Source organism: Bombina bombina, chromosome 6, assembly GCF_027579735.1.
Source record: "Bombina bombina isolate aBomBom1 chromosome 6, aBomBom1.pri, whole genome shotgun sequence".
Taxonomy (NCBI): Eukaryota; Metazoa; Chordata; class Amphibia; order Anura; family Bombinatoridae; genus Bombina; species Bombina bombina.
Window position 1 is genome coordinate 804,064,638 of NC_069504.1, and position 15,988 is coordinate 804,080,625.

At 41.2% G+C, this 15,988-nt stretch overlaps 1 protein-coding gene across 1 annotated transcript in view; it reads left to right on the plus strand.

Annotated features, from left to right (window-relative positions):
* Positions 1-15,988, plus strand: part of DBNL (drebrin like) — a 72,011-nt gene that overhangs the window by 39,543 nt on the left and 16,480 nt on the right. Inside the window, exons 10-11 of the mRNA XM_053718137.1 lie at positions 15,038-15,220; positions 15,327-15,409. Of these exons, the coding sequence (XP_053574112.1) occupies positions 15,038-15,220; positions 15,327-15,409 (266 nt within the window). The remainder of the gene's footprint in view (positions 1-15,037; positions 15,221-15,326; positions 15,410-15,988) is intronic.

The window sequence follows — 15,988 nt, forward strand, 5'->3', positions numbered from 1 at the left end:
TGAATCTTCTGCTTATGTTTTTCATTAAACTTTATTTTGGGTGTGGATTATTTTCAGCAGGAATTGGCTGTCTTTATTTTATCCCTCCCTCTCTAGTGACTCTTGTGTGGAAAGATCCACATCTTGGGTAGTCATTATCCCATACGTCACTAGCTCATGGACTCTTGCTAATTACATGAAAGAAAACATAATTTATGTAAGAACTTACCTGATAAATTCATTTCTTTCATATTAGCAAGAGTCCATGAGGCCCGCCCTTTTTTTGTGGTGGTTATGATTTTGTATAAAGCACAATTATTCCAATTCCTTATTTTATATGCTTTCGCACTTTTTTATCACCCCACTTCTTGGCTATTCGTTAAACTGAATTGTGGGTGTGGTGAGGGGTGTATTTATAGGCATTTTAAGGTTTGGGAAACTTTGCCCCTCCTGGTAGGAATGTATATCCCATACGTCACTAGCTCATGGACTCTTGCTAATATGATAGAAATGAATTTATCAGGTAAGTTCTTACATAAATTATGTTTTTTTCCCTTTTTATTGAAGTTACGGGATAGTAGTAAAAAATAGAACTTTTTACTTTCCGTTTTTTATTTGTGGATTGAGACCGCTAGAAACGCATGCTTTTTTAGTGGCACAGTTTCTTTTTTACTAGCAGCTCACGTGAATTCCCTGCTCTTCCGTGTTCTTTTGCAGAGCGGAGCTTAGTCAGTTTGTGAGCTTAGTCTGTGGCGGATGCGTTTGATGATCGGATCGTGTTGGAAGAGGATTGGATCTCTGATTTCTGCTGGAGAGTCTCCTCTTCATTTACTAGTGGCAACTTCTGGTCCTGGTACGGTAGGATGCCTCAGTCAGACTGAGGTTTAAAAGTGTGAGAAGTGGTTATCTTTTCCCTAAACATCTAATAACATTTTTTATGCCTAAGAATTTTCCTGTGCTTTAGCGTTATATCGCTCTGAGGGATCTGCCTCTGTGTATTATGGGGAACCGGTTCTGTTATGGACACAGAGCCAGATTCTTCTGTTTCCTTGGATAAATGCTTACTATATTTGGAGGCTCCACTTGTACTGCCTATGCAATTTTGTTCCTTATGCTTATCTAAAACTTTAAAGTTCAAACATAAATTACTCCCTTCTGAGCCTTATGTCTCTCAGGATAATGCTGTTCATGATATGCCACAGCTTTCTCCTCAAACGTCACAAGCCTTAATAGTTTCACATGCAGTGCCTTGCCGTTCCTCTCAACCTCCTGGGGGTGTTTATTTGCCAGGAGATTTTTGCTGCACAAATAACTTCTGCGGTATCTGCAGCTTTATCTGCTTTCCCTGCTACGGTTAGCGTAAGCGGAAATCAAAAAATATTTCTGCTAGTAAGGTTTCTGACCCCACTAAATCTGCGCTGGTCAACCTCTCCCAAATGTCTGATGAGGACGATACCTCAGTAGCTTCTGAAGGTGAGATCTCAGGCTCTGACATAATAGGGGAAAATTCCGCAGAATATGAAGAAGTTAATTTTAGATTTAAACTAGAACACCTCTGGTTACTTCTGAAGGAGGTCATTGCTTCTTTGGACGACTCCGACCCTTCTGTCGCTGTCAACCCTAAAAAAAAAATCTACTAAACTTAATAGAGTTTATGATGTTCCTTCATCTGTGGAAGTTTTTCCAGACCATATGTCGGAAATTATAGCTCAGGAATGGGATAAGCCAGGGATTCCTTTTTCCCCTTCCCCTGTTTTTAAAAAATGTTTCCTGTTGCTGACTCCATTCGTGACTCGTGGCACACTGTGCCCTAAAGTAGAAGGAGCTATTTCTACTCTAGCCAAAAGAACTACTATTCCTATAGAGGATAGTTGTTCTTTCAAGGATCCCATGGATAAGAAGCTAGAGGCTTACTTAAAAAAGATATACATTCATCAGTGATTACAGTGGCAACCTGCTGCAAGTATTGCTATGGTTGCGGGTGCAGCATCTTATTGGTGCAAAGTCTTGTCTGAGCTGATTTCAGAAGGAGATCCAAGATAGGATCAAGGCTCTTAAACTAGCCGATACTTTTATCTGTGATGCCAATATGCTGCAAGTGATTAGACTGGGAGCCAAGATGTCTAGCTTCGCTTATCTAGCTCGCAGAGGTCTGTGGTTAAAATCTTGGTTCGCTGATGTAACTTCCAAGTCCAAGCTTCTGTCTTTACCTTATAAGGGTAAGCCTTTATTTGTTCCTGGTCTGGCGGAGATAAATGGAGGTCCAGTCAACCTTGGAATAAGGGGAAGCATACCAAGAAGCCTTCCACTGATTCTAAATCCGAATTGAAGGGTCCGCCCCCGATCCAGTTTTGGATCGAGTGGGGGCAGGCTTTATCTTTTTCAGCAGGCTTGGATACGTGATATCCCAGATCATTAGGCTGTGGACATAGTATCCCAGGGTTACAAAATAGGATTCAAGTCTTGCCCCCCCAAGTGGCAGATTTATCCTGTCAAGGTTAACTGCAAACCAGGTAAAGAGAGAGGCCTTCTGAAACTGCGTAAGGGACCTATCTTCCCTGAGAGTAATTGTTCCTGTAGAGAAACAGGGTCAAGAAATCTATTCAAATCTCTTTGTGGTTCCCAAAAAGGAGGTAACTTTTTTTCGTCCCATTTTAGACCTAAAGTGTCTCAACTTTCTCAGGTTTCCGTCCCTAAAGATGGAAACTATCTGTTCCATTCTTCCTTTGGTCCAAGAGGGTCAATTCATGACAACCATAGACCTGAAGAACGCGTATCTTCATGTTCCCATTCACAGGGATCATCACCAGTTTCTGAGGTTTGCCTTTCTGGACAAGCACTTCCAGTTTGTTGCTTTTTGGCTTGCTATGGCTCCCAGAATATTCACAAAGGTTCTGGGGGCTCTCTTGGCTGTGGTCAGATCTCAGGGGATAGAGGTGGCGCCTTACCTGGATGACATCTTGGTTCAAGCGTCATCTTTTCAACTAGCAAGATCTCATACAGACATGTTGTTTATCTTACGTTCCCATGGGTGGAAAGTGAATCTGGAAAAGAGTTCCCTAATAGCAGACACAAGGGTAGTCTTCTTGGGAAGAATTATAGATTCTCTATCCATAAAAAAAATTCTGACGGATGTCAGAAAATCAAAACTTCTTGTTTCTTGCCTTTCTCTCCAGGCTTCTGTTTGCCCATCAGAGGCTCAATGCATGGAGGTGATTGGTCTGATAGTAGCTTCCATGGATATCATTCCCTTTGCTCGGTTCTATCTGAGGCCTCTGCAGTTATGCATGCTCAGTCAATGGAACGGAAACCACTCAGATCTCGCAGAAGATAGATCTGTATCCCCTAGGAAGAACCTCTCTCTCTTGGTGGATTTCACAGGCCCATCTGTCTCGAGCCACATGCTTCCTGAGACCTTTCTAAGTGATTGTGACCGTGACCAATAGCCTGTTAGGCTGGGGCCTCAACTAGCCTTGATCCGGTTTATCAGATTCCAGTCGGACAACATCACCTTGGTGGCTTACATCAACCACCAGGGAGGAACTCTGAGTTCCTTAACTATGACGGAGGTGACTCACATTCTACAGTGGGCGGAAGCTCACGATTGTCTCCTATCTGCCATCAACATTCCAGGGGACGACAACCGGGATGCAGATTTTCTGAGCAGACAGACTTTTCATCCCAGGGAGTGGGGCTCTCCATCTGTAGGTGTTCTCAAAGATAACCCTCAGGTGGGGGGTTCCAGAATTGGATCTGATGGTGTCTCGTCAAAACGCCAAGCTTCCAAGGTACGGTTCAAGGTCAAAAGATCCTCCAGCCACTCTGATAAAATCTCTGGCGGTTCCTTGGAACTTCAATCTGGCATACCTGTTTCCTCCGTTTGCTCTCCTTTCACAAGTCATTGCTCGTATCAAACAGGAGAGAGCATCTGTGATTTTGATAGCTCCTGCATGGCCTTGCATGATCTGGTTCGCGGATCTGGTGAAAATGTCATCTCTTCCACCTTGGAGGTTACCTCTGAGGAAGGACCTTCTACTTCAGGGTCCATTCCTCCATCCAAATCTAGATTCTCTGAAGCTGACTGCTTGGAGATTGAACGCCTAGTTTTGGCTAGGCGTGGCTTCTCTGAGACGGTCATTGATACCATGCTTCAGGCTCGTAAACCTGTTATTCGCAAGATTTACCATAATGTATGGCGCAAATACCATTATTGGTGTGAATCAAAGGGTTTCTCTTGGAGCAGGATAAGGGTACCCAGAATTTTTTATTTTCTTCAGGAGGGCCTGGAGAAGGGTTTGTCAGTCAGTACTCTGAAGGGTCAGATTTCTGCACTGTCTATTCTTTTGCTTGTTCTTAAAGTTTTGGAGCAGGCTCCGTTTTTGAGCCGATGCATTCTGTTGATATTAAATTGTTATCTTGGAACGTTTTGTTTCTTCTTGCTATTTCTTCTGCTCGCAGAGTTTCTGAGCTTTTGGCTCTGCAGTGTTATTCCCCTACCTTATTTTTCATGCGGATAAGGCGGTCCTTCGTACTAAGCTGGGATTTCTTCCTAAGGTTGTATCAGATCGCAATATTAATCAGGAAATTGTTGTTCCTTCCTTTTGTCCCAATCATTCCTCCCAAAAGGAACGTCTTTTGCATAACCTGGATGTTCTTTCTTTCTTGGCAAATAGTCCACGACCCCTCACTTATTTAAATTTAATTTGGCAGTTTTTTTGTGTAAACCTCAGGCACCTCTATACCCTTGTGTTATCTTCTTTTTCCATTTCCCTTCGGCCGTATGACTGGGGGATATGGGTAAGGTAAGTGACACTTAACAGCTCTGCTGGGGTGCTCTTTGCCTCTTCCTGCTGGCCAGGAGTTGAAAATCCCACTAGTAAATGGAATGAAGCCATGGACCGGAAAGAAAATTAATTTAGTAGGTAAGCATAAATTTTGTTTTTGTCAATGTGACACTTAGATTCATCCTATATTACTTCATATTATTAGTAACTTGGTTTTGGCAACATCTGAGTCTCCGCCCACTGCCAGGATTACATTGCCTTTTTCCACTAGTCAATTTTTCTCTGTCTAGACTTAGGGCTAGATTTGTTAAGCCCCTACGGCAGCAAGTTCTCTCAAGAACTTGCTCGCCGTCATTTATCAAGCAGCAGTCACCAGACCGCAGCTTCCTTAGCCTCTTCGCCACCTCTAATCTGGCGAAATTCAATCTCCTCGGTCTAGTCAGACCGAGGAGATTGACAGCTCCTGCCCGCGCGTGATTGGCTGTGCGCGGGCAGGGGGCGGGATTGCACGCGAGCGCAAAATTGCGCTCGTGTGCAATGCCGAATACCTGCGGGTATTTTCGCCCCGCCACAGGCGAGCTGAGGCGTACAGGGGCGCGTATACGTGCCCCTGTACGCCTCAGCTTTAATAAATCTAGCCCTTAGAGTCCCTTTGAGCTCAAGAGGGCTTCCTGCACGTTTCTTTGGTGTATAACTTTCTCGGAAATGCACTAGAGAATCCTTTTGGCGACTGATTAATGTTGTGGCGTTCAAGGGAACATTTCAGCTTCTCCCCCTCCCTGGACCACATATTTTTACAGTGTTACAGGCAACATAACTATTTTTATCATGTTAAGGATCTTATGCATGGGAGAATATATCTGGCTACAGTGTTCCTTTGATAAGTACTCAGACTTTAACAGCAAGATGGTGATGTGCACAACTTAACATTACAAAATAAACAGGGATAATAAATTGTTAAGTTATGAGTCTTAAGGTAATCTGTGCATGGGTCAAAAATTATTACTTTCTCTCTCTTTCTCTCTTGCCCCTGTGATAGATCCCCTAATGGAATACGTTTTGTTAATGTTCATATTAAGTTGACCACTCTGAAATGTTTGCTTTTTCAGCTTTGTTCAGTCTCATTTGATTTTATCACTATTTTTATTACTCTATTATTACTCTAAGAGTAATAAGAGGAAAGCAGATGTTGACATATGCCTAGAGGAGAGCAACTGCACCTTACAGACGAGGCTCAGACAAACCAAAACATCCGTCTGAGGTCACTATACCTCTCTTGTTCAGAGTAGAATTGCCTGGTATTATGGTGAAATGCTGTATTATTGAGCATGGCCAAATTGATATACTACAAATTATTTTGTCTCTTCCAAGAAAGGTGTAATGGTCTCATGGAGACCACCTTCATTGGCACTGTGCAAACAAACATGTTTTCAGCTTTGTTTATTTTAAGTTGAGTGCATCTCTGTTCTGTTTATTTTTTTTTTTCTTCATCATTATTGTTAATTTAGGCAGTTCTTTCTCAGTTACTTATACTATGGCTTATACTAGAACATAGGGTGGCAAACAGTGGCACTTTGCCCAAGGTGTCACGGAAACAAATGCTGGCATACAGTTCTGCTTCTGGGATGGTATGGTATAGCCCACTGCTAGCTCCATACTGCTTGCAAGAGAATATTTTTATGATTGTTAACCATTTGTACACACTGTCTCAAAAAAGTTTGATGGTCATATAGAATACATTTTTTGCATAAGGATTATTTCCTTCATTTCTATGCTACTTTGAGACACTTGACTACTATGATGCTATCAATAAATAATGTTCTAAAAACCTCCAGACCATTTTTTTATGCTGTTGGTCACTTAAAGGGACAGTATACACTCATTTTCATATAACTGCATGTAATAGACACTACTATAAAGAATAAGATGCACAGATACTGTTATAAAAATTCTGTATAAAACTGTTTAAAAACTTACTTAGAAGCTGTCAGTTTGGCTCTGTTGAAAAGGTAGCTGGAAAGCCCACTGCAAGTGGCAAATAAGACACTCCCCCCTCCCCCTTCTTTTGCATATGAAAAGACCCTTTACACAAACAACGCAAGCTGGAGAAGGTAGCTGACAGTATTCACATAAAACTTTGGGGCTTGGTTAGGAGTCTGAAAATCAGAGCAATGTTATTTAAAAATAAGCAAAACTATACATTTTTTTTTTTAAAAAACTTTATGGGCTATATAAATAGATCATCTACAAAACATTTATGCAAAGAAAAAAATGAGTGTATAATGTCCCTTTAAGGATGAATGATCTTTAAATTTAAAGGGACATGATACCCAAATGTTGAAGCACTTGAGTGATACAGCATATCTGTAAAAAGCTGATTAGAAAATATATTCTTTTTTTTTTTTTTTTTTTTTTTTTTTTTTTACATAGAGATGTTCAGGTGATATTTGACCTCAAAATGTCCTCAGTAGCCACATTCTTTTGTAAAGGGATATTCAAGAGCCAATCAGGATGCTAGTCCCGGGACTTGCAAGTGAGCAGGCATCTGGTATGTTCAGGCACAGTCATATTTTCTCCCTCCTCAGTTTAAGGAAGTCTACTATGAAATCTCACGAGATTTAAGTGAAATCTCACAAGGTCACAGTAAAACAAAATGTAACATCTAATGAAGATTACTGACTTTTTTTTTTTTTTTTTTTTAACATTCAGCTGACAGTAGCTAAAGGATAATTCTTCCCACAGCACTTACTATTGTGATCAGAAGACATTTTAAAGTAAAATATATTCCTTTTTTACATAGAGATGTTCAGGAGATATTTTCAGCTTTTTACAGTTATGCTGCATCACTTTCAAGTGATTTAGCATATAGGTATAGTTTATGTTCCTTTAAGTATATTAGTGCAATAGGATAAAATATATAAGTTTGAGATATACTTCACTGGACATTATAAATTCTGAGTTTATATTCTCTTTTTTTTTTTTAATATATTCGAGTCATACAATATGAGCAATAAAATGCAAACATTATAAATGTACATTGGCAAGTCATTAGTTAATCATATAACCGGTATTGATTTACACAAAACAAAAAGAAATAGTTATATAACAGAACGGTATCAGTCCTCAGAAATAATATATAATGGATTTCAGGGTTGAATAAACACTGACCTATTAAGATAAGTCCTCTGCCACATAATGAAGGCTAAAGGTGCAGTTCTCTGAGGTAAACAAATCATATTAGTTGCTAAAGGGATCAGAAAAGCATGAAGGCCTAAATTTCACAAATTAGAACATTTACAAAATTATATATCAAACAAATAAAAAAGTAAAACTAGTAAGTCTAAATAAGCAAATTATGTCAGTGCAAACTAGATAAGCAGCCACAACTCTAAACAAATTAAAGTTTTTTTTCCGACCCCATAGTAAAAAGTAGTGGAGTTAAAGGGACACTATACCCAAACAGTTTCTTTCATGATTAAGGTAGAGAATACAATTTTAAACAACATTACAATTTACTTCTATTACCTAATTTGCTTCATTCTTTAGATATAATTTAATGAAGAAATAGCAATGCACACGGTGAACCAATCACAGGAGGCATCTATGAGCAGCTACTAAGCATATCTAGATATGCTTTTCAGCAAAGGATATCAAGAGAATTAAGCAAAATAGATAATAGAAGTAAATTAGAAAGTTGTTTATAATTGTATGCTCTTTCTAAATCATGAAAGAAAAAATGTGGGTTTCATGTCCCTTTAATAATGGCCCATACACAAAAATAATTGTGAAAATAATGTAAATACTAAAGCAGAAAGCATAAGAATTTATTATTTCTATGCTGATTCTTGAGAATTATATCGGTGTTCTCCTCAGGACCTTTTTAACAGGTGACCACCCAGCTAAAATGTAAGCCAATATTAAAGGGACATGAAACCCTATTTTCTCCAACATTGGTGTGTCCGGTCCACAGCGTCATCCATTACTTGTGGGAAATATTCTCCCCCACAGGGAAAGGCAAGGAGAGCACACAGCAAGAGCTGTCCATATAGCTCCCCCTCTGGCTCCGCCCCCCAGTCATTCTCCTTGCCGCTCTGAACAAGTAGCATCTCCACGGGGATGGTGAGGAGTTTGTGGTGTTAGTTGTAGTTTTTTTATTCTATCAAGAGTTTGTTATTTTAAAATAGTGCTGGCTTGTACTATTTACTCTACAACAGAAAAGTGATGAAGATTTCTGTTTAAGAGGGCTATGATTTTAGCACAAGTAACTAAAATCCATTACTGTTACCACGCAGGACTGTTGAAACCAGAGAACTTCAGTTGGAGGTAACAGTTTGCAGACTCATCTGCTTCAGGTATGACTAGTCTCCTTCTAACAACACAGGCTAATGCTAGATGACAGTCATTTTTCCCCTCAGGGAAACCGGTAAGCCATTTTTCTTTCACCTCAGCAAAAAAGATAACAGGCTTCCCCTTTTTGATTTTTATGCTGGTAGACACTTTTAGGGGCCAAATCGATTGGTTTTTATCACAATTTCATGGCATTTGAAATGTTTTATAAGCTTATATACACTTGGGGACGTTTTTATTTGATCTGGCTTGTTTTAGACACCTAAATCTAGTCAGGAAGGCCCCTTCACTCTAGTGTACTGAGGGAGGAGGCCTCATTTTGGCGCTTCAGCTGCGCAGTTGATTGCAAGGCAGTGCATGCAGTTTCATGTGAGAGGGTCCTGTGGCTCAGAAAGTGACTCCAGAAGGCTTATTTCTGTGGATGGTTGGCCCCTAAGGAAGGTAAAAGCTGCAGCAATGCTGTAGCTGGGATTATGGTGTATAAAAACGGTTAAATCCAACAATTAGCTCCGGTTTGCTTGTTTTAAGAGCTAGAGTCTCCATATTTGCTGTGCAATACTTTCTAAGCATTAAGACACTGGGGTCCAAATTTCATAAAAATCGGATATTGCCTTCATGGTTTTTTGAACATTCAGAAATAAAGTGTGTCATTTTATTATTTAAAGAGACAGTAACGTTTTTGTTTAAAATCGTTTTTATTGCATTGTTTGCCTGCCTAAATCTGTTTAACATGTCTGTATCGTCAGATAACCTATGTTCTGTGTGTGTAGAGACAAATGTGGTTCCCCCTTCGAGTGTTTGTGATAATTGTGCCATAGCGTCCAAACAAAATAAGGACAGCTCTGTTACTTTTCATAATGTTGCCCAAGATGATTTATCTAATGAAGGTAGTGGGGATAGTTCTACATCCTCTCCTTCTGTGTCTACACCAGCTTTGCCCGCGCAGGCGACACCTAGCGCGCCAGTGCTTATTTCAATGCAACAATTAACAGCAGTAGTGGATAATTCTATAGCAAACCTTTTATCCAAACTGCCAGCATTTCAGAGAAAGCGTGATTGTTCAGTTTTAAATACAGATAAAAAGGATGAACAATCAGACGCTGACGATGCCTTATCTATTTTACCCTCACATCAATCGGAATTGGCTGTGAGGGAAGGGCTGTCTGAGGGTGAAATTTCAGACTCAGGAAAAATTTCTCAACAGGCAGAACCTGATATAGTAGCATTTAAGTTTAAGCTAGAACATCTCCGCGCTTTGCTTAAGGAGATATTAGCTACTCTGGATGACTGTGATTCTATGGTAGTACCAGAGAAGTTGTGCAAATTGGACAAATTTTTAGAGGGCCCAGTGCACGACGACGCTTTTCCAATACCCAAGAGGGTAGCAAACATAGTGGAAAAGGAGTGGGAGAAGCCAGGTGTACCCTTTGCCCCACCTCCTATATTTAAGAAGATGTTTCCCATAGTAGACCCTAGAAGGGACGCATGGCAGACGGTCCCGAAGGTTGAGGGAGCTGTTTCAACACTAGCGAAGCGCACAACTATTCCTATAGAGGACAGCTGCGCTTTTAAAGATCCTATGGATAAAAAATTGGAAGGATTGCTTAAAAAGATTTTTGTTCAGCAAGGGTTCATCCTTCAACCAGCTACGTGTGTTATTACTGTCACTTCAGCGGCGTCCTTTTGGTTCGAGGAACTAGAAAGGTCGCTCCAGAAAGAGACTTCCTATGCCCTCCCACAGGATAGGCCTTTTAAGGCTAAGAACAAGTCTAATTTTCGTTCCTTTCGCAATTTTAGGAACGGACCGGCTAATAACTCCACTGCCGCTAGACAAGAAGGTACCGCGGCCCAGCCCAAACCCGCTTGGAAGCCCATGCAAGGCTGGAACAAGGGTAAACAGACCAAGAAACCTGCTGCTGCTACCAAGACAGCATGAAGGGGTAGCCCCCGATCCGGGACTGGATCTGGTAGGGGGCAGACTATCTCTTTTCGCTCAGGCTTGGGCAAGAGATGTTCCGGATCCCTGGGCACTAGAAATAGTCTCCAAGGGATACCTGCTAGAATTCAAGGGACTTCCCCCAAAGGGAAGGTTCCACCTGTCTCGCTTATCTTCAGACCAGATAAAGAAACAGGCATTCTTACATTGTGTAAGAGACCTATCAAAGATGGGAGTGATAAACCCAGTCCCCCCCGGGGAACAAGGTCTAGGTTTTTACTCAAACCTGTTTGTGGTTCCCAAAAAAAGAGGGAACTTTCAGGCCAATTCTGGATTTAAAGATATTAAACAAGTTCCTCAGAGTTCCATCCTTCAAAATGGAAACCATTTGGACAATCTTGCCGACAATCCAGCAGGGTCAATATTTGACTACCGTGGATCTAAAGGATGCGTATCTGCATATCCCAATCCACAAAACTCATCATCAGTTCCTGAGGTTCGCCTTTCTGGACAAACATTACCAGTTCGTGGCTCTTCCATTCGGTTTAGCCACCGCTCCCAGAATTTTCACAAAGGTGCTAGGGTCCCTTCTAGCGGTCCTAAGGCCGAGGGGCATCGCTGTAGCACCTTACCTAGACGACATCCTAATCCAAGCGTCGTCTCTTTCCAAAGCAAGGGCTCATACAGACATTGTGTTGGCCTTTCTCAGATCTCACGGGTGGAAGGTGAACATAGAAAAGAGTTCACTGTCACCGTCCACAAGGGTTCCTTTTCTGGGAACAATAATAGATTCTGTGGAAATGAAGATCTTCCTGACAGAAGTCAGAAAGATAAAGCTTCTAAAGGCTTGTCGAGTTCTTCATTCTATTCCTCAGCCCTCCATAGCTCAGTGCATGGAAGTAATAGGACTAATGGTCGCAGCAATGGACGTGGTTCCTTTTGCTCGAATTCATTTAAGACCATTACAGCTGTGCATGCTCAAACAGTGGAATGGGGACTATACAGACTTGTCTCCCCAAATTCAAGTAGACCAGGTAACCAGGGACTCACTTCTCTGGTGGTTGACCCAGGATCACCTGTCTCAGGGAATGAGTTTCCGCAGACCGGAGTGGGTCATTGTCACGACCGACGCCAGCCTCTTGGGTTGGGGCGCGGTCTGGGACTCTCTGAAAGCTCAGGGTCTATGTTCTCGGGAAGAGTCTCTTCTCCCAATAAACATTTTGGAACTAAGAGCAATATTGAATGCGCTCCTGGCTTGGCCTCAACTAGCAGAAGCCAGGTTCATAAGGTTTCAGTCGGACAACATAACGACTGTTGCGTACATCAATCATCAGGGGGGAACAAAGAGTTCCCTAGCGATGAAGGAAGTAACCAAAATCATCCAATGGGCGGAGGATCACTCCTGCCATCTATCTGCAATTCACGTCCCAGGAGTAGACAACTGGGAGGCGGACTATTTGAGTCGTCAGACTTTCCATTCGGGTGGAGTTCCTTTGGTGGAGGTCTTTGCTCAGTTAACCCAATTATGGGGCATTCCAGACATGGATCTAATGGCGTCCCGTCAGAACTTCAAGATTCCTTGCTACGGGTCCAGATCCAGGGATCCCAAGGCGACTCTAGTGGATGCATTAGTGGCGCCTTGGCCGTTCAACCTAGCGTATGTGTTTCCACCGTTTCCTCTCCTTCCCAGGCTCATAGCCAGGATCAAACAGGAGAAGGCCTCAGTGATTCTGATAGCTCCTGCGTGGCCACGCAGGACTTGGTATGCAGACCTGGTGAATATGTCATCGGCTCCACCATGGAAGCTACCTTTGAGACAGGATCTTCTAGTACAAGGTCCATTCGAACATCCAAATCTAGTTTCTCTGCAGCTGACTGCTTGGAAATTGAACGCTTGATTTTATCCAAGCGTGGGTTTTCGGATTCTGTGATAGATACTCTGGTTCAAGCAAGAAAACCTGTGACTAGAAAGATTTACCATTCTCCTGGAGTAAGATTAAAATTCCAAAGATTCTCTCCTTTCTCCAAGAAGGTTTGGATAAAGGGTTGTCAGCTAGTTCTCTAAAAGGACAGATTTCTGCTTTATCTGTCTTGTTACACAAACGACTGGCAGCTGTGCCAGATGTACAATCTTTTGTTCAGGCTTTGGTTAGAATCAAGCCTGTTTACAGACCCATGACTCCTCCTTGGAGTCTAAATTTAGTTCTTTCAGTTCTTCAAGGGGTTCCGTTTGAACCTTTACATTACATAGATATTAAGTTATTATCTTGGAAAGTTCTGTTTTTGGTTGCTATTTCTTCTGCTAGAAGAGTTTCTGAATTATCTGCTTTGCAATTTAATCCACCCTATCTGGTTTTCCATTCAGATAAGGTTGTTTTGCGTACTAAGCCTGGTTTTCTTCCAAAGGTTGTTTCCAACAAAAATATTAACCAGGAAATAGTTGTTCCTTCTCTGTGTCCGAATCCAGTTTCAAAGAAGGAACTTTTATTACACAATTTAGATGTTGTTCGTGCTTTAAAGTTCTATTTAGAAGCAACAAAAGATTTTAGACAAACCTCATCTTTGTTTGTCGTTTACTCTGGTAAGAGGAGAGGCCAAAAAGCTACTGCTACCTCTCTCTCTTTCTGGCTGAAAAGCATTATCCGATTGGCTTATGAGACTGCCGGACGGCAACCTCCTAACCGAATCACAGCTCACTCTACTAGGGCTGTGGCTTCCACATGGGCCTACAAGAACAAGGCTTCTGTTGATCAGATATGTAAGGCAGCGACTTGGTCCTCTCTGCACACTTTTGCCAAATTCTACAAATTTGATACTTATGCTTCTTCGGAGGCTATTTTTGGGAGAAAGGTTTTGCAAGCCGTGGTGCCTTCCGTTTAGGTAACCTGATTTGCTCCCTCCCTTCATCCGTGTCCTAAAGCTTTGGTATTGGTTCCCACAAGTAATGGATGACGCCGTGGACCGGACACACCAATGTTGGAGAAAACAGAATTTATGCTTACCTGATAAATTACTTTCTCCAACGGTGTGTCCGGTCCACGGCCCGCCCTGGTTTCCTAATCAGGTTAGACAATTTTTTCTTTATACACTACAGTCACCACGGCACCCTATAGTTTCTCCTTTTTCTCCTAACCGTCGGTCGAATGACTGGGGGGTGGAGCCAGAGGGGGAGCTATATGGACAGCTCTTGCTGTGTGCTCTCCTTGCCTTTCCTTGTGGGGGAGAATATTTCCCACAAGTAATGGATGACGCCGTGGACCGGACACACCGTTGGAGAAAGTAATTTATCAGGTAAGCATAAATTCTGTTTTTTTGTTTCATGATTTAGAAAGAGCATGCAATTTTAAACAACTTTCCAATTTACTTCTATTATCTAATTTTCTTCTTTCTATTTATATCCTTTGTTGGAAAGTATATATAAATAGGCTCAGTAGCTGCTGATTGGTGGCTGCACAAAGATGCCTTGTGTGATTGGCTCACCCGTGTGCATTGCTATTTCTTCAGCAAAGGATATCTAAAGAATGAAGCAAATTAGATAATAGAAGTAAATTGGAATATTGTTTAAAATTGTATTCTCTATCTGAATCATAAAAGAAAAATTTTGGGTTTCATGTCCCTTTAAGCTAAAATGAGCTAATAACATGTTTTCAGTGCTTATTGTACAGTTTATTATTAAATACATTTGTTACATTATGCAGTTAGTTTGTGCCTTGGATAACAGTAAATGTTATAATTTTACAATTGGTACACTGCCCACCATTGCTACATCATAATGCCACTCTGCTGGCAAAATTTTCTGTGGAGAACTCTCTATAAGAACGTCAGTGTGTAAAGTATTCTCAGTTTTCTATTGTTTATCTTCTCGATGCAACATAATTTTCTTGTCTCCACCCTTCGGTCTGTCTGTGTTCTCTTGTAGTTATGTCTGCGAATGTACCTGTATTTACTGTGATTTCCGTTTGTCTCACTGTAACCATCTGTCTGTCACCAGGGAGGCTGCGCAGTCCCTTCTTGCAGAAGACAAGCAGTCAGCCCGAGTCTCCCCCTTCATCCCCTGTACGTCGTATACAGGAACCCCCTGCACCCCCCGTGTATCAAATACATCATGAAACCCCCCCAGATTCTCCTGTGCAACCAGCCTCTCCTATTCCTACACCCACTGTCCATGTAACAGGTACAGAAAAGGATCCTATTAATAGTATCACTAATACTGTTTGTAAGCTGGGCAAAGGGCATGACACTGCTAGCACAAATACAGTGGTTTGCTCTTTTTTTTCCAGAACCTGTAACCAAACACGAGGAAGAGGAGTTTGTTTACCAGGAGCCTCCAGAAGAACCCTGTATATATGAAGAGCCACCCCAGGCAAGTTCTATGGTCAGAGGTCACCATACAACAATAATATGACCTACACAGTACTTACTCTAAAACTTAGAAATATTCTTTTTTTTTTTTTTTAAGGAGACATGAAAGTCAAAAATATACATTTTCATAGATCAGATAAAGCATGGACTCTTCTTTCTTTTGTTATCTCTTCATATTTGTTGACAATAATACCTACGTAAGCTTATTAGCAGCAATTCACTACTGGGAGCTAGCTGGGTATTGATGGCTTCACATGTATGCCTTTTGTCATTGGCTCACTAGGGGCTAGATTATGAGCGGCATGCTAACTGTTAAAGGGGTTTATCACGGCTCTTTGTGGGTGTCTGAAGTAACGCATATATTACAAGTTGAAAGTACGTTTGCTTGAGCGCAATTTTAATGTACATTGGAATAGACCTCAGTGCTCTGGTTAATTTTTAAACTCGACTAAAAAGTTGCACACAAAATAAATTACATGTTAAAAAATTACATTTTAAAGTACAGTTACTCAAAATAGCACTATCTAATAAAAATTATTTTTTAAAAATTGCAATAAAAAGTTATAAGGGCTCAAAGATA